Source organism: Hippoglossus stenolepis, chromosome 8 (genome assembly GCF_022539355.2).
Source record: "Hippoglossus stenolepis isolate QCI-W04-F060 chromosome 8, HSTE1.2, whole genome shotgun sequence".
In the NCBI taxonomy this organism is placed as follows: Eukaryota; Metazoa; Chordata; class Actinopteri; order Pleuronectiformes; family Pleuronectidae; genus Hippoglossus; species Hippoglossus stenolepis.
The window spans coordinates 13,397,341-13,420,672 of NC_061490.1; the positions used below are offsets into that span (position 1 = coordinate 13,397,341).

Here is a 23,332-nt window from a genome sequence, read left to right on the forward strand (position 1 = left end):
ATCAGTCAGTGTCGAGCAGGGCTGCAGTGCGCATGCGCGGCCGCACGGTTTCCATAGCGCTGTTCAGACCTGCTGAGTGAGTTGATTCTTCAACTTCTGACTCGCGTCCTCAGGAGAAACGAGGACGATGAGCGAGTTCGTCCGTTTTTACACAGTTTTTTTTATCCGATTCACTTTATTCCTAAGGTTTGTGTTTGTCGATCATGGGAAATCTACTGTTTTTTAAAGCACCTGCTCGGTCGACGAACTAATCGAGGAGAATCAAGCGGTGGAAATCTGCGTTTGTTTTGTAAGAGGAACATTTTTTTATTTGATCTAAACATCGCGTCCTTTCACCGGAGAAAGTAAGTAAATCCTCTGTGTTCCTCATACAAAACAAAAACTTCACGCAAACCTGTTTTCCTTATTATAACAATAGGTTTATTATTGACGTGATTTGCATTGTTTATTCTAAGCCATGGTCTCTGTGTGGATTAAACATATATAGAGGTGAACCACTTTAAAAAACAATAATTCATTTCACATTTAACTAGTAGCTTTAGCTGTAAAAGTTTATTCCTCTTTTTACTTGGAGTTCACTCAGGCCTAGTGCATTAGGCTATTAATTGATTTTAACATCGATACACGTTATATATTCGACTGGTTTGTAGGCCATATAAGAAGTGAGTTTGAGTGCAGCTCAAGGGTTGTGTAAGACATCAGGTCAAAAGCAAAACATGTGATTACAAGGCATTTTAGCAGAGACTAGGATGTTTCAATGCCTTTTTCTACTGAGAATCCGCTGTTTTCTTTCAGTTGTGTGTGACATCCTCCTCGTCTTTATTTATATTTACTGGTGCCTTGATTAATAAGAGACCCTCCTACTGCCTTTATCATTGTATACACAGTTGCCAGGTTATAGGATGCGCCCCTCTAAGAATAATAACACAAAAGGCCAGCCATTCATCCTATCCTCTTTAAGGTCATTTGATCATTTCTTTTGTTGTAACAGATTGTAAAGGTGTTTGCTCTGTATTCACCGTATTCAATCATTGTGAGTGTAGATTAACACTGCTCTATATGTTAAAGGTACGTCTGGCTCAAAGTCACTATCATTAACACTCAGCTCATTTTCCTAACTCATTTCCCCAGCAAATGTGGTCACACGCTTTGCTGCAGCTACACCGACTCATATAATTGGGGGTGTGGACGATGGCTGGAGGGACAGACTCTCCAGGCTGTGTCTCTTCTCTTATGTCTTGTTGTTTTCTGGCACCTGTCTAGAGATGAGCTGCTTCAGTGAGAGTCGAAGACGCACATCTCCCATGCGGGGCAGCAGCCGGAACGACCTGGTCCCCTCCAAACTTCCCAGGATGAACGGGTGGTCGTGGCCCCCTCAGGCCTTCCAAGTGGTCGGCTGGTTGGTGTACAGCTTCTTTGCCATAGTCGGATTCGGCATCTACATCCCTCTTCTTCCTCTGCCGTGGAACCATGTGCTCTACTCCGTATCCTTTAACACGCAGCTGAGACCTGGCTGTTACTGTAGCTGAGTGTGTAGCAGAGGCTCTTTCAGAGCTGAATATGGAGCAGACATTATCCCCTGCTGTGGTTTTCTTTGTGCCGCTGCTTCATAAGACAAGGATGCTGTTGTGTGGGCTCAGTGTATGGGCTTCAGTCACACCAGACATGACTCTGTCTCTGTTTCTGTGGTCTCCATTATGCCCAGTAGACATAATCACTGGGGCTTTTGTCACATGTTGAATGCTGCGTGATGTGAAAACACTAGTTTATTTAACCCAAGCTTTACTCAGCCATAAAAACAGTTGACTTCTTCAGATCTGACTTTATTTCTGACACAAAAGATCCACTTGTGGGCGATAGTTTGTAGTTTCTGGTTCAATTTTAATTTGACTTAATTTCACATTTATATAAGTATTTTTTTAATCTCCGCCAAGGAAGTGATGTTTTAATCTGCATTTGTTTGTTAGTAAGCACACAAACTACTGGATGACCATGACCCTTGGTGGAAGTATGAACTATCAGTCAGGGAAGAACCCACTAAATTCTGGTATGGATCCGGATCAGGGTCCAGATCCAGGAATTAAACAAATTAAAAAGATTGTGAGATAGGGTTTTTTTCCACATTTTCACAGATTTCCCAGGGAATGATTCATGGATCTTGATGAAAAAAAAAACATGTTTAGGGGCCTGATATTTAAGAGTGTGCGCCAAATGGGGTATTTAAACGTGGTTTTATAAGGGGACTGTTGGGCCTTGGCAGAGTTATGAGCTCGACTGATTGCCTTTCTACTGCTGTTCTATTATTAGTATTATTTTTCTTGACTCTAGTTTTGTATAGCTCACGGGCATAGCATTTATCGTGCACCTTTTCACGCACATTGCTGCCGTCACTATAGACCCAGCGGACGCCAGCGTCCGGGCCAAACAGAGCTACTCCAGCCCAAAGCCACTTTTTGATCGGAAAAACCAGCAGCATGTCATCCAGGACCTGCACTGTTATCTATGTGATGTCAAGGTGTATGTATTCACTGAAAGCTGCACACTTTAATGACATATAACTTTTCAAGTCAGTAAGAATATGAATTGTAAAGAAAAGTGTTTTAAGGGTGTAAATCTTCATCTGTCTTCATGTAGTGGCCCCAAAGTGAAACACTGTGGTGTTTGCAACAAATGTGTGGAAGACTTTGATCACCATTGCAAATGGCTGAACAACTGCGTGGGTGGGAGAAACTACTGGTAAGACTATTTTGACATCCCCTATGAAATGTGGCGTGTTCCTGTATATACATACAACACCTGGTTTTGTTTACTGCCTGCAGGTGCTTCTTTGTGGCACTGTCCTCTGCTACGATGGGGTCCTTCCTGCTCGTTGTTGTCATCTTCTTCATCTTTATTCAGCATTACCTGGACCCAAACACTCTAAGAACTGCTCCACAGTTTGGTAGTGAGTCACCACAACCTTTGAACTTTGTTTATCTGACTAAATCCAAGGCACAGGAACATATTTGAATATTTCCTTTCTGTTATTTGCATCATTAAAAGCATTGTGTGTGTGTTTCCACAGGTTTGCTGGGGAATGGGACCTGGCTGGTGTTTATACCATTAGCACCCATAAAGACTAGTTCAGCTGGTCTCCTCATATTGGCCTTTATAACAGTGATGCTTTGCATCGTCTGCCTGCTGCTGCTCTGTCATCTGCTGGGTTTTCACTTTTACCTCTGTGAGTCACAATCATTCAAATGTACATTTGATAAATCTCTTTCTCCCCATTCATTCGAGCTCATAGTTTCCCTCTGTTTGTCTGTACAGTTTCTAAAGGAATAAGCACCTATGATTATGTAAAGATGCAGCGCCAGAAAGAAGCTAGAATCATAGACAATGAAGCAGGACAATCCCATGATGCCAAAACTCATAACAATGACCCAGAGGTGAGACCTGCTCTTTGCTTCTCACTGTTGATCACTTGCTTATTTCTTAATGTCTGTAAAAACGTGTTTTTTCATCTTTTACAGAACCAAGATCGCTCAATTGACTGTGAGCCTGCATTATCACAGAGTTCAAGGTAAAACTAATTCCTTACAGTTCTTGTTACACACATTTAACATACCTACATTTAGTATTTCTCTGTCATGTCAATGCATTTGGCACATCCCTTCTTGGGATTACAGGACACACCTAATTTACAAACATACATCCATGAAAAAAAAGTGTAATCATCAACTGGCCCACGCACGTTGGAAAAGTGTAATCTGAAACTATTGTTGAAGCTTATTTTGTGGAGAGAAATGCTCAAGACTTTTTTTTTTTCTGTAGTACCTGCAAATTTGATGATGGAGTTCCACTTAGCAGCAGAATTCCCGGGTCCATATGTACAGAGGTAAGGACATATGACTTTCCAAATGGTATTTCATGCACTAAATGGGTGATATAGCATTTAAACGTGTCTTTGAAACAGCTGGAAAACCTCAAGACATCAACAGAGAAGGAGAATAGTTTTCATTATGGAACAGAAAGCCCCACAGAGAAGACAGAAAGTAAGTACTGGATTGCACTCATCCCCATCTTAAATATGTCTTATGTCCATCTTAGTTACAAATATAGAGGAAAAGAAATATAAATGTCTTACAAGACAAATCAGTGAGTTTAACAAACATATTTTACGGTATTAATACTAGGAATGTCTTTGTGCATACAGAGCTTTTACACACAGATCATAGGACTTTTTTCAGTGAAGCTCATTTATATACATTTATAAAGAACATTAGCTCACGCAGCTTGTAAGTAATCCTTATTCCTGTCTTGTTTCCTGTGTAAAAAAGGGGAAATAAATGACATCAAATGCTGGAGGCCTAGTGCTGAGGAAGATGCTCAGAGCCCCAGTGTGCAGTCTGTGGACAGTGTTCCTGTGGTGCAGGACCCTCTGGGCAGCTCAGTTATGACTCCAGACGGTACGTGATAGGAACTGACGTGTGATGAACAGCAGGGAACGATGATACGCTGCTTTCAGGGACCATGTATTATGAATCTTTGCATCATGAAACTGAGCGTCATGGACACATCGTTGACATGGACAGAGGACATCATGGACCTCACCTCACAGTTTGATACAGTTTTTTTTATTTTCAACTAGTGGACAATTGTGGACCTGTTCTTGTGTTTTTATCTACACTGTGTTTTAATGTCAGATGAATTATTTAAAGCCTGTTTTTATGTCACTGACTTCAGTCAGAAAGTCAGAAAGTCCAGCTCACATACACTTATATTCAACCTGAGTCACATAGACACAACAATGCGTAGGAACAATTTATCTTCCTGAAAAGCTGAAACATAATACTTGAGTTTACTGTTCATATTCTGAGCCAGATGGGTTTCATCAAGGCATTTACACCCTGTCATTTTATCTGGAGACCAAAGAGAGAACCTGACATGACAAAACACACCTTCTAACTCATGTAGTGGATCAGATAGAAGTTTGAAAATGAGGCAGCAGTTCAGCTTTCGGTTAACTGTCGATATCACAAACCCATCAGGGCTTCGTGTCTTTTTTTTTATGGCTGAATTTGATAGTAAATTATATAAACAGACCATATTTTCTACATTATTTTTCTTCTTTAGCTTCTTTACCACACATTGACAACCAACCATATCCAGATTGTGGGTATTCCTGGTTTCTGTCTATATATTCTAAGATAAACAGGTATTTACTGGTTGAATTTACCTCAAAACATTTGTTTGCCCATAGCTGCTGAGCATGTTCAGCTAAAAAAAAGTCTCTGTGTGTTGCTAAACTACTTTTAACTAAAGTATATCCTCATGCACTTTAAAGTAAAATGCTATTCTGGCAAACAATCTTAACCATTGTTTTTTATATAACACACTAACTAAAGCAGTTTGAGAGCAGAGTGATTCACAGTTATTTTAATGGGGTAGTTAAGACGTGTTACTGGGCAGCAGGATTTGTCTAAAAGATAAGGATTTGGTGAATACACAACCAGGACTAACAATAATTACCCAAAGAAAATAAACAAGAACGACTTAGCTTGTAAGACATGTCCACTGTGTTTCAGTTGGCAAAACAACCTGTTTAACAACAGATATCACATCCAGGAGACTGTCAAAGTATATTTCTACTTATTGTGTCCGTAAGAACAACTGCTCTGTTATATCACATATAGAGACTCCTAAAATGTTTTTTTTCCTAACCTGTGGCCTTAATGTGATTGGAGCCAGTGTAAAGAAACCTTCACAGTGAGTGATCCTAGCATCGCTGTACATGAATTATACTTTTATTTATCTATCAATTGGATTTGAGCCTTTGAGACACAAATTGTTAGTTTTAGTGTTTAGCGCTGTTAGTGTTTGTAAGCCGTCACATATTTTCACCACCGGAGGGCTGTAGACACTGGAAGACTTGTGTTTTTAAGTTGATTGTTTAACAAGCGTATGTCTGGGTGGTTTAGGTTTCATCTGTTTATTTCAGAGAGAACTACCTGTCATGTGCTAATTTAATGGAGCCAGTCTCTTCCTCCTACATAGACTTTATAGGGGAGAAATCTATTGTTCGGCCATTTCTTATCATGGCTTGAATTACTTGACAGGGGCCTGATGGGCCTTTATTTCACAGCACATCAGAAAGCTCAGTTCTGTTCCCTGTTGTGGTTGCGGTGTTTTAGGAAGCCCTGACAGTGAGACGGCGAGTCCTCATGCACAACACCCGGCTCGCTGAAACCAAATCCGTTAATAAAACACCATCGCTGATTGTGTTATTTACACCAGTGCTGTACCTGCTATAACCACTGTATTGTATTGTATTATATTGTATTGTATTGTATTGTATTGTATTGTATTGTATTGTATTGTATTGTATTGTATTGTTTTGTCACAAGTCTTGGTCTGTCCATACTACTGTTTGTAAGATATAATCTCTCTCCTTATTAATTATTTGTCTCAGAGGCAAATATGTGGGAGTAACATCAAAAACAAACAGAGAAGTTTATCAGTATGAAATAACAAAATAAGACTATTAATCCATGTTGCAATCACACAACTAAAAGAGATGTTTAAATAGTAAGTATTTCCCCTATCTATTTATTTTTCTATGTCAATAAATCATGAGAAACTGGAGGAAGGAAAAGGATCAGAGAAAGGATTTGCCTCATGACCTTACACCAATGTATTATGTGTTTTAAATGTTTGGTATCCATAGAAGAACTGTTTATTTGTTTCTGTACAGGTTTTATTGCAAAAGCTGATTTCACAAAAGTGGCACAGAGACTGTTCAACTGTTGACTGTGATAGTAAAGTGACTTTTGTGAACCTACTCCTCACCACAGTGTGGCGCAATTGAATTCTTGCTCAAGAATATTATGTCATCGAGTGTTTACACCAGTCTGCTCTCATCACGATGAGCTCTGTCACAGATCTGAGCCTTTTTCTCTTCGCTCATGAGCATCGTGTATTCACCACTGTCCCTCTGTCTTTGAGTTGCACGTGTGTCAGTCTGCTACTCCTTTATCATTCGAACCATGAGGGTGGCTATGGGGTTACATAATGTCCATCCACATCCAGACATTAGGCTGCCACCGGTTGTGTAACACATGAGTGTGCTGGACATCAGAGGAGTCAGGTCCATTGGGCAGAATTGTGTATATTTTTGAGGGGATTTTTTAAACGTGTTTCGCCAATAGAGAGTTTCTCGTTATTATATAAAGTCTCTAATTAGTGATCAGGATGAACTCAAGACTTAAAACTTAGAAAGATTCTGTTTTTATTGGTTCTGTCTGTGTGTGTGTGTGTGTGTGGTGTGTGTGTGTGTGTGTGTGTGTGTGTGTGTGTGTGTGTTGTGTGTGTGTGTGTGTGTGTGTGTGTGTGTGTGTGTGTGACTCTGATGCTCGTGCACTGGTTGTTTATTAATGAAGCTGCAATGATCCGTGCACATGAAACCATCCACGTCCATAGGGCAGAATTGTGTACATGTTTGAGAGGATTTTAAAAATGTGTTTTGCCAATACAGAGTTTATCATTATAATATAAAGTCTCTATTGCTCTCAGGTCACTTACAGTCCAATCCACCAGCAGCCTCAAGACATCCAGGATCAGGATGAACTCAAATCTTTAAAATATTCAGTTTTTATTGGTTTTCTGTGTGTGTGTGTGTGACTCTGATGCCCGTGCCCTTTCACTGGTTGTTAATTAATGAAGCTGCGGTGATCCGTGCACAGAAACCCCTCCACCTCCCTTTGTTTACATCGCGCAACCTCCAGATGCTCGCAGCTCTTGTTTAGCAGCTCTCCGCAGAGCACGGAGACACCATCTCGGCTCCACATCGCTCCGACGAGGAGAGGAGAGAGCAGCTCGTCGCGCTCGGCGGCAGCCAATCAGCGGGCTGGTTTCTCTTCAGCATCTCTGGGGTCTGAGGCATCGGGCAGAGTCGAGCTCAGGAGCCGCGGGAGGACGCAGAGTCTGAGCAACACTTGCAGCACGACACGGTATGGTTGTGTGAATTATAACAAGCAGGCGGAGGATTTCTTCACCAGGTGATTAAAGCTGAATTTCACTTCATGAATCTGTCACCAGGGGCTATTTTCGGTCTCGTAGATATTATCGCATGGTGCAAACATGAGGGATTTGATACCTTAATGCCGGATTTGCACGTTCACCTGATTCCCGAAGCTTCTTTTGGCTCAGTTCGCGTGTCTCTGCGTGCTTCATTGATATTGATCTTGCAGGATGAGATGCATTTTCAGTTGTAAACACTTGTGGCTGCATGCTGAGCCTATACGCTCGATCAAAAATCGTCAGGGACCTGCCTGTGACGCCTCTGATCTTCTGCACAGGCAGAAGTGCACTATAGGTGCTGACAATAACAAACGGATCACGTGGACTCTGTGTGTGAATCTGACATTTGTGCACGTTTATGTAACGTTCCTCTAAAGACTCCCAGCTGAGACACTGCGGTTTGAAACCAGCGACTGCAGCAGTGACCACTAACACAAACATCAGGGTGGTTTTTTTTCCCCTCTGCTGTTTATCTTCTAAACGAGGGCTCTCCAATAAGCACCGTTATTGGTCAGAGAGGATGATTGACAATGCGTATGGCCTGTGGCTGCAGCCTCTGTGGGTTGCATGGAAGTAGTTACATAATTATGCATGAGAAAAAAAAAAGGTGCCCTGTTTTATTAGCTTCTCGATGCTCTGAGGCTGAAGTCTGAATTCAAGAGCTGACAGCTGAGAAATAGACTAATGAGGCATGTGCGTGGACAGAGTTCAACATGTTCTGTTTCTGCACAGAAATAGAAATGATGTCATTTGAAAGTGTGGATGGGTTATTTGCAGTTAAATACTGCTGAAAATGACATTCGATTCTGGTCAGTACAGGCAGAAAAAGGTATTTGATGTATTTTGATGTTAATAAAAGACAGAGCACCTCCACCGTAAGGAAGGTAATGTGTTTATTTTCTCTCAGTAGGTTGAATTAGATACGCATGAGGAGAAGACACAGTCACCGAGTTTGTCCCAGATTTCACTGTTCTAGGGTTCATTGCACTGGTCCGAGAGCCTTTGTGATCTGACACAAGCGATTAACCTCAGAGTGTAAATCTTCCCATTTTGTTTTTGATCAGGTGAGGCTTGAAATTAAAATGATTGTTAACAGGCGTAATGATGAAGTGATGTTGTCCGATGGCGTTTTTACTCCAAAAACAAAGGGAGAATTCTATTTTTCCATGTTGACTTTAACACAAGGGAGTATTTGTGTGTCTCACTGTGTTTCATTGTGTTGGATAATAGAAGCTTTCTTATTGGGGCATTACATGACATTTCCAGGACACTGAAAAGACTTTAAAACGAGTTACCTTTAATTAATTAAGTGAGACATTATACAACACAGTCTGGCTTCCAAACATCTTTTCACAAGGGCTCCACTCACAGCTAATTTGCTGTTGGCCCGACACTTGTGCTGTCTCTGGCATCACGTTTTCCTCTCAAATGTGGGGTTGCATAAGGACTCCCAGGCTTTCTTTACGCTGCCTTATACCTCTATTTGGCCTGCTGCTACTGCCAACAATAACTGCCGTTGCTTGTTTCAAACGTCTTGTTTTTCTTCAGCACGACGCTTGCCAAGATCTTTGACTCACAGAGCAGTTAAAGGGTGTGGGGAGGCGAGAACTGATGGAGACGGCGAGCCGGTGACCTCAGACCTGGGCTGCAGCGGCACTGATGTCATCCTCTCCGTCCTTGTGTCTTTGGGGAGAGAGTCAGGGCCGGGGCCGAATTGGAGAAGGGTTAAGAGGGTGTGTTTGATCACATGGAAAACTCCTTAAACAACGTGGAGTCCATGTTAAAGCTTACGACAAGCTATATTTCTTGTATAGGCCCATTCATCAAAAGATCAAAAGCAGTACAATGTGTATACAGAATTCCTAAACAACTGGGTATTGTAGTTTTCTCTCTTCGCAAACATGAGTAAATGGAACATTTGTTGGCAACTGTTTGCGGGTAGACAGCAATCCACAGGGGCACATTAGAGAGTATTTATTAGTTGTATTTATATTTGCCATTTAACCTTCATTAGATTGTTAACAGTGGAGATGCAGATAGGAAACATGGGTAGAGAGAGAGAGGCATGGCGTGCTGTAAACCCCCCTCCAGGCTGGAATCCAACCAGACATGTTTGTGTCTTAAACCGCCACAAACCCTCGTAGAACAGTAGGATGAGGTGGAAGTGACTTTAAATAAACCACTACTAAACCGATTTCAACCAAACTTGGTGGAGGGATGGGGCCTTGGAAGAACCCTTAAAATCTTTTTCTACTTTCTTTAACTTAGGTTATCAGACCACTTCTTTTTTATATTTAATTTCTACTTTAAGAACTAGACAATCATGTTGGCCTTGGCGGAGGAATGTGCTCTTCTGAGTGCCATTGTAGTTACCTCGGCAAAGGAGGTCATGTTTGTACCATCAGTGTGTTGGTTGGTGTGTTTGTTTGGGGGCAATATTACACAAAAGCTACTGGACGTATTTCCATGAAGCCCGGGGGAAGAATGCAATATGGGTCAGGGAAGAACCCAATGAATATTGTTGTGGATGCAGATACAGGAAGTTTTCCCTTTCTTTAACATTGTGACATAGGCATTTTTAAACATTTTCACAGTTTTCCCAGGTAGTAATCGATGGATCTTGATGAAATAATTTATCAACAAACACACCAGGCTTCAGCCACAAAGTAAAAACAAGTAATCACTGCTCATTTTAATGGACTTTTTTGACCAATAGAGACATTTTGAATATTGCCAGTCATATCCAGTAAAGATGGTGCTTTGTTTCTCATTCATTAGGACATGTGTCGTGGCAGTAAGCTGCCAGACATGATGTGCTATTTAAGAGTTAGATCAGTCTTGAGCAGACCGATGTGTGTCACTGCAGCGGTGGCGCTCTGTACTTGTATGATTGACTGACACGGTCACGGAGCAGCTGCCTGGAAAGGATACTGAAAACAGATGGGCTCTCTGCAGGCGCACTCACCGGGATGGCATGATAGAGGAGGAGGCTTTCTGACAAACTCTCTCTCTCTCTCTCTCTCTCTCACACATTACATCACTCTGTCAACAGTGTCATCATTTTGTGAGTTAAACACCATCTGCCAAAACAAGAGTTAAAACACAAACATTTAGTTTTTTGTGTGTGTTTGAGCATGCATGTTGTCTACCGGCTGATCTCCTCCCTCCAGAATGAAAAGAATGTTCCAGTCATGGCAGCGTATTGTTGCTATGAATAGATGCAGTTGAAAATGGGTCAATTTATGGTTAAAGCACTCATCTGTGCAGTGTATTGCCAGAAGGCGAGTGTATGTAAGCATGCTGTCATCCAGTCACAGATTTGTCTCTGGAGATCTGCCCTTAACCAAATGGTGTCTTCTGTGTGTGTGGCAAAGTGGGGCAGAAAAAAGGCACTGGACAAATGTGCGCAAAAATTATAGCTGTATTTGGCTAATTATTGTTAAAGCGTAAAATACACAGCTTTTAATTACACATAAATCACTCAATAAAACTGCGGTTAGGCAAATATTGTACAGAATTGTATTCTTTCCATATATATGTATAGAATAGATGGTATCAATGGAATACAAAAGAGATAAGCCTTAAGGCTTTATTGTGCTTTTATCCTCTGTGGTTTTTAATGCTTGTATTGACCGCAGTGCAGTTTTATATATATATATTCTTAATTATGAAATGAATTAAATCAAATAATCAGTCGATAATAATAAAAAAAGACCATGGAACTCAGCACAGTGTTAATGACCTCTCTTATTGAACATGGTGTGTTTGAGGAGGCTCGTTGTGCTGAGGACTTAGACACTTGAAGCTACTGACTATAAATTGGAGGAGGAGGATGTCTCACATGGATTTTACTGCTGTCAATGACCGTGAGGGTACAAACCTAGAACGACAAGAATCAAGTTCGTACAATTTGCTTCCAGAAAGCCAAACTACAAAGTTCTATATGTAAGTGCCATATAAGTGTTGCTAAATATATATATTTTTTTTAATTTTTAATTTTTATTATTATTATTTTTTAACCAAGGTGTAGTCGGAAGAGATGTGTCTTTAGTCTGCGGCAGAAGATGTGTAGACATACTGCTGTCCTGATTTCAATGGGGAGCTCATTCCACCATTTAGGAGCCAGGACAGCAAACAGTCGTGATTTTGTTAGTTGTTTATCTCGCAGTGAGAGAGCAGCCAGCCGATTGGCAGTGGCAGAGCGGAGTGGACAGGCCGGGGTGTAAGGTTTGACCATGTCCTGGATGTAGGCATGGGCCCGATCCGTTTGCAGCACGGTACGCAAGTACTAGTGTCTTGAAGCGGATACGGGCAGCCACTGGTAACCAGTGAAGGGAGCGGAGGAGCGGTGTAGTGTAACAGAACTTAGGTTGGTTAAAGACCAGTCGAGCTGCTGCATTCTGGATGAGCTGCAGAGGTCGGATGGCACTAGCAGGTAGACCAGCCAGTTGTACTAGTCTAGGCGTGAGATGACCAGAGCCTGGACCAGAACCTGCGCCGCCTTCTGAGTCAGAAGGGGACGTATTGTCCTGATGTTGTGCAGCATGTATCTACAGGAACGTGTTGTTGCAGTAATGTTGGCAGCAAGGGAGAGTTGACTGTTGAGTGTCACACCCAGGTTCCAAGCAGTCTGTGTTGGGGCTACCACGGAGTTGTCAAAGGTATTAGTCAGGTCATGGGTGGGAGAGACTTTCCCTGGAAGGAAAAGTAGTTCGGTCTTGTCAAGGTTGATTTTCAGGTGGTGTGAAGACATCAACTTAGAGATAGATGTCAGTCAGACAGGCTGAGATTCATGCTGCTACCTGTGTTTCAGATTGGGGAAAAGAGAGGATTAGCTGGGTGTCATCAGCGTAGCTGTGGTAGGAAAAGCTGTGTGAGTGAATGACAGAGCCGAGAGAGATGGTGTACAGAGAGAAGAGGAGGGGACCCAGTGGTGAGAGGACAAGGTTCGGACACAGATCCTCTCCAAGTTACCTGGTAAGTGCGGTCATTGAGGTAGGATGAGAGCAGGGAGAGAGCAGAGCCTGAGACACCCAGAGACACCTCATTAAACTTATAGTTTGAGCTACTTCATTAAAAAAAATGTAAGTTTGTGATGTCCTAAAGAGAGGGTCACGATTGAAATAGTTTACAAGAAGCAAACTGGTGGCAAATATTTAAAGCAGGCTGAATATTGTCTATGATCTAACAGATTAATTAAAAGAAAAGAAATTGTACATACAATTTGTTGGAATTATTTGCTATTTTAATCAATTTGAGTAAATTCTTGAAGATGGAAAAACTTAATGTAAATACTAATGTATAAATATGTTTTTCTTAAGAATTTATGCAAATGGTAAGTTTAATATAACTGTTCACATGGTTATTGGCTAAATTTCACTGTTGTCAAATTGTAAACCAAAAGTATGTGTGAGTTATTTTGTTTGTATGTGTAAAATTTGTCATTTGTGCATTTAGTTAAGAGAGCGTTTCATTGCTGGATAGATTTATATTTTCCATTAAAAATGCAAACACTTAATACATGAATAATCCATTATACAAAAATACTAAATACTAAAAATATAATGCAGTAAAGATTTCTAGCTTCAGCAAACTTCAGTTACTCCATCTCATGTGTCTTGGCCCGAGTCCTCGATGACATATGAGCACAGAAACTCAATAGAGGCACTCTGCGATGTCACCATGTATGTGTGAAGACACGAGCAGAGGTCAGACACAGAGGCCACTGGCTTTGGACAATGGGCTCCCAGTGTCTGCAGCTCTGAATGCCATTATTCATACAGATTAATAATCTCCCCCACTAAGAATTGCCATCCCGATCATAATGGCTTTATGCAGCGTCAATCTAGGAACCTTTGTACCCATTTAAGTGGCGAGTGTACTTAGCGAGGGCTCGTGTGTGATTGTTGGTCACAGGGTCATGGAAACAAAACCCCATCGTGGTGCCATTGTGAGGGTCGGGGTGAGTCAGGGGGAGTGAAAGAACTTTATTGGTGACTTGAGGGACTCGGGCGAAACTTTACGAGCTGGAGCAGACGTTAAAGTCCACGGGGCACGGCATCTCTCTCCGGTCTGCGTCTTGTTTGTGTTTGTTTAGTAACGAGTACAACGATTGGGAAATAGTTTTAGAGACTTTGTTGCGGTGCCATGGCAACACACGTCCGTTAATGATGCTGAGCTGATTATGGGAACAGCTGAAAGGTGAGCAGAGAACCATCACTATAAATATACAGCCGGATTGAATTGTCTTGATAGAAATACTTTTATTGCTATTATATGAAAGTAAATGTTTTTTCCTTCCGGACTGAAGTTAGATATGGTCGAAGCGAGAAGGCTGTTTTGAGAAGCTGCTTTCCTGTTGCTCTCTTCAATCAGATCTGGATGATGATGTGTTCAGAGAGGAATCTCTGTACTCTCTGTAGTGAATGAAATCATCCGAACCAAGAGAGGTCGTTGCAAAGCGTTTAAAGATGTGTCACTACAAACAGTAACGAATATTAAGAAGCTGTCTGGAAGTAATTTGATGATTGAGAGGATCTTGCTGCTTTTGAGTTGTGCTTAGTATTCTCTCTGAAGTCTTTTTTTCTTAAATGTGTCTCAGTGTGTGTTTGTGTGTCAGACTTGAAAAGACACATTGTCATTATTCATTTTGTTCACATTGGTTAAAAAGTAAAGAGGACAAGAGGAGAATTGAACCTTTTGTTGTGACGCTGTCTTCCTCTCACATTGTTCACCTGCTCTCTCATCTTCTCCCACAGCACAAAGAGAAATAAGAAGTCGACTAATCCAAGCACTGCACGGAGGGAAGTGAATTCCTGCACAAGCATGGCGGACCAGAAGTAAGTTTTAGCATGAAAAAAGAGCCTTCACCTCTTATTTGTACATTAGTTCAAATACCCATCTGCCGCCTTCGTTCTTGATTCGTGTGCCTTTGAATTCCTCAGAGGTCTATTAATATCCTTCACCTCTCTGCCAGGATACAAGACATCTGCCCTTTCACAGTTAGAGAAACACACCTCTGGAAAGTCTAATCTTGCCTGTAACGTAAAATCAAGTACTGCACAAGAAGGGACAACTAGAGGCAAAGCAGCAAGCTCTGTCTTGACCTTAAGGCGTGTTGGATTGTTTTCGTTTATCCGTTTTAAATCTGGCAGAGCAGCTGGAGATCAGATATGTTCCTGGTGGAAACCCTCCTCTTCCTTAGAAGTGTCCAAACTGATTAAATGTCTTTTGATTTTGATAAGCCTTTACTGAACATTTGGATAGGAACCATTTAATGTTGCTACATGCCCTATAGTGGCTGCTCTTGTCAAATCATCTGTGTTGTTTTACAGACCTCTTGCATTCTGAACATTCTGATATATGGTTTGAATGATTCGCTTTTTCCTTTACACAACTTAAAGTCGTACACTGAATGAATAGTCAGGTGATGTTGTCATGTCTTCCCCCCCTCAGAGACAACATAGATGACTTTAAAGTCCAGACAGCCAAGCATGCCAACATCAGCGCAGCCCCTTTACGGCCGCACAGTGAACACTCCAAAGACCGAGCGTCCAAAAGGCTTTCGATCGAGTCCAACGGGACCAGTGATGGAGGTGCGGGTTCCTCCACGCCCGTGGAGATCACCGCTTTGGAGGAGTCGTTTCGGCGCTTCGCCATCCACGGCGATACCCGCGCTACTGGCAAGGAGCTGCACGGCAAGAACTGGTCCAAACTCTGCAAGGACTGCGCCGTGATCGACGGCAAGAACATCACCCTGACTGACGTGGACATCGTCTTCAGCAAAGTCAAGTAAGAGAGAAACCAAATGTGCTGTTCTCTTTAAGACTGAATATTGTGAAATCATTTTTAGCCTGTTTGGAGTTTAATCTGCCAACATCTGGGCCGGTTAGGCTGTAGTAACTGACGTGCCACTACATGACTGTACCCTTTTATCACATACTTTACTGTTGCGGAGGCAGACATGACCACAGGTTTAGTCATCTCGATGCCTGAAAGGTCACTTATGTGGAACATTGTAGTAGAAAATAATTGGAGATGAAAACTGGCCCAGGACTGAACTATAGTTACGAATGATGAAGGATGTGTTTGTAGTTTCAATCATTTCCATGGAATTAAATCTATGGTCTGGTCTTTATCAGACAGTCAAGTAAAAGAAGCGCTGATCTTACTGTGCACGGGCCACATAGTTTCACTGCTATGATTCAATTATGATTGTCAATTTAGAAAACCAGCATAATATTATCAAACTAGAATGGAACTCAGTAGAGGGCATACCTCTGCCAGCAGTCAGTAATTTCACTAGATCCTGATTTTTATTTGAATCTGCACCAAATTACATACACTCATTAAAATCAGTCCCCTAAACAGTTTTTTTCATCAAGATCCATGAATAATTCTCTGGGAAATCAATGAAAAATGCCTAAAGTGAAACATAATTTCCTGGATCCACCCCCTGATCTGCATCCAAAGCTACATGTAATTGGCTCTTTCTTTGGTAATGTCTCATCCCTCCAGAAAATCCCATGGAAATCATGAGTAGTATTGGCGTAATCCTGCTAATGAACAAATAGATAAACAAACGTAGATAAAACACAACCTCATATTCTTTAGCTATGGAATACTACATTTTCAGTCTACATTAGTATTCATTCTTGTACGAGGTTGGCTTGGGGCGAAAGTGACCGTCAGAAAACAGCAGCCAGAGCAGGAGGCCAGGGCGGCTCAACTTGTATTTCCTCAGGCTGCGTTGATTCATCCTTTGCTGCTTGATTTGTGTAGACTCTAATAATAAGCTGTGACCTCAATGTTATTTCACCAAAAGGAGAGAACTTTTCATCTGTACCGCTGCGCTTATGTTTACCAAGTGTACCGAGCGTCTGCAAACCATTATGTCCTGATAACACATTGACAGATGAGTGTAGATATGTTCCACAGATTAGATCGTAACGTTCCTTAAGCACCACAGAATAAAGAGGGTGTAAGAAAGGACAAGGCTTTTACAATGTGGGGCTTGTCCGGGTGTGTGTGGCTATTCTGGAGATATTCATTCATACACAAAGCAGCAGTTTTTTTTTTATCTTGGTTGAATGAAGTGAATTAATGATTCTGCTTGACGGCGCCAGAATAGAGGAGCAAGGCTGGAGGCCACTCGTCATCACATATTCCTACAGGAGAGGACAGGTTGCTTAGGAATCTCACACTGATTTAGTGGATTTTCCATCTTCTGCTGGTGTGTAACCAAAGGTCAATCTCAGTCACTTTGTGTACACACTCATTTAAAAGAGATTCCAAAATGGTTTTATGTATTATTTTTCTTGTTGAAACTGTTTGTTCCTGCCCTGGGTTCAGGGAAGATAACAAGGCCATTTCAAAAGGCTGTTAGTCATTTTAAATACATTTCCAGGAAACTAGGACCTACCGCTAACTGACTATTATCACTATCAAACAAACAGTGCAGTGTAAACTAAAGTGGCTTTATGTTGTCATGTCAGATTTATTTGCACACCAAGCAAAGACATGCAAAGAAGGTCAATTCCCCTGAATGAAAAGAAAAAAATGTTATTGGAGCATCCATAAGCATGCAGTGGCTGGATTTAGCCCTCACACACATACGGACTCAGATGGTAGAGCCTTCATCTATTCTCAAGCATTATCAAATATAGTCCATGACATTTCTAAACCTCATTCTTTCACATATAGAACATCCGGCTCATGAAAGGCGACACCCTAACAATGCTCTTTCACAACAAGATGCTGACAGATAAGTAGAATTTGGCTGCAGGATATAACAATGGAGAACGAAATATGCAGACTGAAGCGCCTCTTTCCAGGGGTGTATCTCAGATCAAAATCAGGGGCCAGATAGGGGGCCACAATTAACACAATTATATGTCCAACATCCATGCACATATAGCCCTGGTTCGTTTAATGATTGGCTATATTTGTGTGCCTTAGATGAACAGTTTCTGCTGAGAAATGATAAGCAACTTGGACCAAAAAGAGCCCTTAGAGATCCTGCAGGTTTTCTATAAACATCCCTTCATTATTTCACACACCACTGATACCTCCAGAACATGTGTACAGTTCTCTACAAGGAACTGGACACATGTTCTGGAAGTATCCTTGCTTTCGTGACTCTTCACATCAAAACCTTCCCTGTTGGCATGGTAATGGGCTCATGTTTACTGCTCTGAGCATTTTCTTGGCCAGACTAGAGAAGGAACTTTTACGTCGACTGTGGGATTTAAGCTTGTTTACATCCAGTTCTGTTGGTGAGCAACAACAATATTTTGTAATAGACATTTAAGTAGAAAAATGTGTTCCACATCTTTTCACACGGACTTTGTTTTGTGATGAATATGTGCAGCGTTGTATACATTCTGTTCTTGGATGTGTGTTTGGGTTTGTTGAGGCCTACAGGTCCTAATCAGGGTCCTACAATATCCCAGCATGCATTTTGAACCAGCTTCACTAAGCTCTGCAGAGTGTTGAGCGAGATAGTAAAGTGATTTCTGAGTGTGTGTGTGTGTGTGTGTGTGTGTGTGTGTGTGTGTGTGTGTGTGTGTGTGTGTGTGTGTGTGTGTGTGTGTGTCGGCTTCAGAGGCAGCCACGGGATAAAAAGCAGCACAAACTGGGGGAGGGGCTCATTTTCATGTAGTTTTTGACTCCAGGCACAACTGAGTCAGGGAGCGCTGCCATGTCAGAGGAGCAGATCTCCACTCTCCTTTTAATCAGTGTCAAAGCTCTTTGCTTACACATGAAAAAATTAAACAGCTTAATGAGCACTGGCTAATCACAGCATGGCTGAACTAACCCTGATTCATAGTGGAGGTCAGCCGCACCACATTGAGGCTCTGCCGTGCTGTGTGGCTGCTCGGAGCCAAAGAACACCACAACATAAACAATGGGTGAGGTAGAAATCTGGAATGGACTAATTAACTCCTAGCACGATCTGATGGTGGCTTCATTTTCCAGGCCTTGGTTGTTTTTCCTCATCGCTGAACATGAGCGAAGGCTGTGCACCAGCATTGTGCAGATTCAACCGGCTCTTATGTCAGATCCACGCAGGAGCGGCTGCTCATTGTTTTCTGATTTGTTGTTGTGTTTTTTGATTTGCTGTTGAGTTTTCACATTTGTCGTTGTGATTTGCTCTTCGGGGCCACCGTAGTGAAGCTCTTCCAGTGGTCTAGACTAGAAAAGCATAATATCAATACAATCCATTTACCATGTGGATCATGTGCCGCAGATGGTTGGACTCCTTATATAAACAGCAGGTCATCAGTATCCCAAACTAAAATAAAGCTCCTCTCGCCCACTGAACATTTGTTCTTTCTAACCTCATCACAGCCTCCTCAGATTTGCTATTTTTACAGCACACTTACACTGTTTAACTATTTGTATACTCTGGAGGATCTAATGTTCAGTATGGAGAGGTCCAGTTTTCCCTCTGACAATACACAGCATGGAACAGGCGCAGAGGACTGGAGCTCTCATATGTTCAACACTGATGGATCGCCCAAACACGACCGTTCACTGGATGAGTCAAATTAATAATAAACCCAAACATCCCTGTTTATTGTAGCTTGTTGCCATGACAGCAGGTTGCCCGGAGAGACTGCTGGATTTATTGGCTGTTGTTTAGGCAACCTATCACCACAGCAATGGCTGTTTGTGTTTGTGTTACTATGCACTTTTAACGTGGAAGTGAATCCGGCAAATGGCCAGTTAGACAAGTAGAGTTCTCTCAGAAGGAGAATGATTGATGATGATCTGTGGCTTGGTATTGGTTAGTGGTTCAAACAGATTGAGCTTCTAAATGAAAAGGCAGGGCCTCACAACACCCTTCAGCAGGTCCAAATGTCCTTATTAGACAGCTTGAATGAGAAACATCAGGGCTCTGGGCCCTGAGTTATACAGCTCAACGCAATATGATAAATAATATGAAGAGACATTCACATATACAGCCTACAGCTGTGTGTGTGTGTAAGTCTGCGGAGTTGCTCAGACGACAGTGAAGTACTGAGAAACACTGGGAGACGAGATCCAAACAGTAAAAGTTTTCTCAGTGTTTATCTCAGTAGGATACCATCTCTATGCTGTCTTACATCTGCCACGCTGAAGTGATCACACATGGCTGCGTGCACACCACCGCCTGCTCTCGTTTTATACTTTCAGATTGAAAGGATGTAGAGAAGAGCTGCTGACAAGGCGATCCTAAACATAGGCTTTTCTTTGTCCACGGAGAAATCTCCATACGTCTTTTGGGGTTTTGTGCGCTGCACTGTGACAAGTGTTATCCCCTTCTTAAGCTCCGTTTCCACCCACATTGCAGGAAGAAATCCTGCCGCACCATCACATTTGACGAGTTCAAAGTTGCACTCGGAGAGCTGGCCAGGAAGAAATACAAAGAGAAGACAGTAGAGGAGGCCGAGGCCGAGGTGTTCAAGCAGATCGAAGGGAAGGCACCCGTCATTGCAGGAGTCACGGTAAGTCTCACAACGGGAATAATACTGATGTCATTACACATCACATCCATTTGTACCAGCGATCACAGTATGAACTTAAATGTTGTCCCACAGAGAGCCGTGGCTTCCCCTACAGTGAGCCGCCTTACAGACCCCACCAAGTTTACAGGGTCACACAAGGAGCGCTTCGACGGCACCGGCCGTGGGAAGGGTAAGGCAGGACGGGTAGACATAGTTGACACTTCCGGATACGTCTCGGGATACAAACATCGAGGGTCGTATGAAAAGAAAATCAATAAACCAACCGATTAAAGACGAGGAAATAAACTTTTGATCAACTACCAGGATCATTTTTTATTTCAAAAAATTAAGAAGAGTACTCAAAGAAAGCACAAAAGAAAAATGATTTCATACATTTTCCCGCCCATTTATTTAGTGCGTGCGTGAGTGTATCTGTGTGTGTGTGTGTGTGTGTGTGTGCAAGAGAGAGATGTTTTTTTTAGTTCCTCTCTTTGTCAAGTGTGAGAACTGGAAAATTGTTTACATCTATTTTTACAAAGTCATCACCAGCTGGTACATTCCTGTCAGAGAGCGAGTTACTGCCAAACACTGAAGAGAACAAACCATTCTATGAACATTGAAGCGTTGTTGTTATGATAGGGCCTTATTATATTTATTGAGCACAAAGAACAACAACATGCCAAGAAAAACTGAATAAAGTGGGGCGACGGTTTTGATGAATCAACAACATTGCACTTTTTAATGGAAATGTTTCTATTCCCAGATTTACCTGAAGAAAAGCATCATTAATTTGTTTTGCAGAGTTTCGATAATTGCCACACTTTTGACACAGATATTATCGTACCTGTTGTTTTGTTATTACTTCAATTGTTAATTCCATCCCCTCCTAATCGTCTGTCTGCCTTCCCCTCTTGTCAACCGTCTGTAAAATCTACTGTTCATTTAATCTCATTACACAAGCTCGCATTGTCATTTGAATAATTTGAGTTGAGCTCAGACCAAGACAGATACATTATTATGAAAGCTTTCTCAAACCAGTCTTAAATAAAGATTATGACATATTTGTTTTCTTCTGTAAATACGACAAAAGCACAAAAAACTAAGAAGGCCTGTTTTTAACTGTTTAAACAAAAAGTATTTCCAGTTTTATATCTTTGTCTTTATTCGGAGTTCATTCTCTTGACAAACTGTTTTGCTAACATGCATTTCAAGTATTAAATTGGTGAATCCAGCTGAAGGAAGCTCTAACCACAGTAGATGAGCTCGGTTGTACAAGATTGTATTTTCTCTTATATTGTTACTCCCTCGATTAGATTTCTATACAGTAGTTCTAATATATTTGTGGTAAGATTGTGTATATTCTAAAACATTAGAGCCACATGGCTTAATTTATGACACTGGCTTTGTACTTTTTTTTCTTGTATTGCTGTACTTTGTGCATGTTATGTATATTGCATATGATTCAGAAGCATAAAGATGACATTAGGAGTTTGTCTTAACTTATCTTAACTGCTGTGCCTGCTGTGAAGACAGACTACTGGACAGACTTAATTATTTTCTTGCAAAAAAATATATTAAGTGATGACATTGTGGGGTCATTGATGGAGTATTAGGGCCACTTAAAAGGGAAATAAAAGGGAACAGGTTTTAAGAATACATTCATTATATATAAAGTCATCATTTTATGAGAAAGAAGTTGTAATTATTAGAGAATAAAGTCATAATCTCAGGCAGGAAATATCAGAAAATGAGGAATGTGGCACATCTTATATTTCACAAATAACAAAATATTAAATCATTTTGCAAATCAGCACCGATGTGGTGTTAGTATCAGGACTTTGAAAAGATTGTGTAACAAACCGTGTCTATTCTGATGAAACTTGGAGGAAGTGGCCTCTTTAGTGGAGGAGGAAATGTTCGGTCGTGGTCAAATGTGAGGTTAGTTACATCTGTGTGAGATTCAAATGGGTTGCGTAGTTTCTCAGGAAACAATGATATTGGTTCAAGATTTTGGAACCAGATAAAGTGGAACTTAGTGCGACTCTATTTTCTTAATAAAATAAAAAAGAATCCTTGTTAAAATTTGACTTTATTCTTGTAATATTATGACTTTTCTCTCAATTATAACTTTATTCTTGAAATCTCGTTTTTTTTCTTCAATACGGCCCTAACACTCTGTCCTAGATCGTGACAAAAAATATCGTACTGCTTGAAATCAATATGTATAAACTTGTACATGTACAAAGTCAGCCACACACTAATGCTATCAGATTTGTCTCATGATAAAGATTTAGAAGACATTTCATGTGCGGTACTGTCATCCAAATCGCAACTAAAAACAAAAGGATGTTTTTTTTACTGATGTATCCTGACGTACTGCATACTCTATGAGAAAAAGGGAAAATTGCACAGGTAATAAACTTTTATAGAATAATATTTTTCCAGCATAGTGACAGTGTTTCTGCCGCACTCGTCACACACTACCTGTAGCCTCAGCTGATGAAGAATCAGGCACCAAGTTGAAAACAAGCAGCTATCGGTCGGTGTGTTAGTATTTGTCTGCTGCAGTAGCTTAGGTATGATCTGTTTTCTGTGCTTAATGCCAAATACTGTGCACCTTTAATGTGGAGGAACGATACGGTCTTATTCTTGTTTTTTTTCAAATAACTTTTAATGTACTGTTGTGCCCTGGTGCATGCAGCGTGGTTTTGTTCTTGTTCTTTAGACCTCTTAATGTGTGTTCATGATTTGTAGTGCTTTATTGAAAATAAAAAAATCTGTCAAAA

The 23,332-nt window shown here is 41.2% G+C and overlaps 2 protein-coding genes across 4 annotated transcripts; both read left to right on the plus strand.

The window, feature by feature from the left end:
* The first annotated feature begins 72 nt into the window (after positions 1-72).
* On the plus strand, positions 73-6,828 carry zdhhc11 (zinc finger DHHC-type containing 11). The gene is made up of 11 exons (XM_035164294.2): positions 73-344; positions 1,264-1,484; positions 2,339-2,517; positions 2,635-2,736; positions 2,820-2,944; positions 3,065-3,220; positions 3,310-3,428; positions 3,513-3,562; positions 3,814-3,877; positions 3,956-4,034; positions 4,320-6,828. Exons 2-11 carry the CDS (start codon positions 1,266-1,268, stop codon positions 4,454-4,456), a joined length of 1,230 nt encoding a protein of 409 aa, XP_035020185.2. The 5' UTR covers positions 73-344; positions 1,264-1,265; the 3' UTR covers positions 4,457-6,828.
* A 942-nt stretch (positions 6,829-7,770) lies between these two features.
* On the plus strand, positions 7,771-23,332 carry LOC118114127 (tubulin polymerization-promoting protein). 3 transcript variants are annotated; one of them, XM_035164377.2, is made up of 5 exons: positions 7,771-8,036; positions 14,817-14,897; positions 15,514-15,849; positions 20,393-20,546; positions 20,640-23,332. In XM_035164377.2, exons 2-5 carry the CDS (start codon positions 14,884-14,886, stop codon positions 20,835-20,837), a joined length of 702 nt encoding a protein of 233 aa, XP_035020268.1. In that variant the 5' UTR covers positions 7,771-8,036; positions 14,817-14,883; the 3' UTR covers positions 20,838-23,332. The 3 variants fall into 3 exon arrangements, with proteins under 3 accessions (XP_035020268.1, XP_035020267.1, XP_035020266.1); XM_035164376.2 differs by having other exon boundaries at positions 7,855-7,988; XM_035164375.2 differs by lacking the exon at positions 7,771-8,036 and adding an exon at positions 13,794-14,259.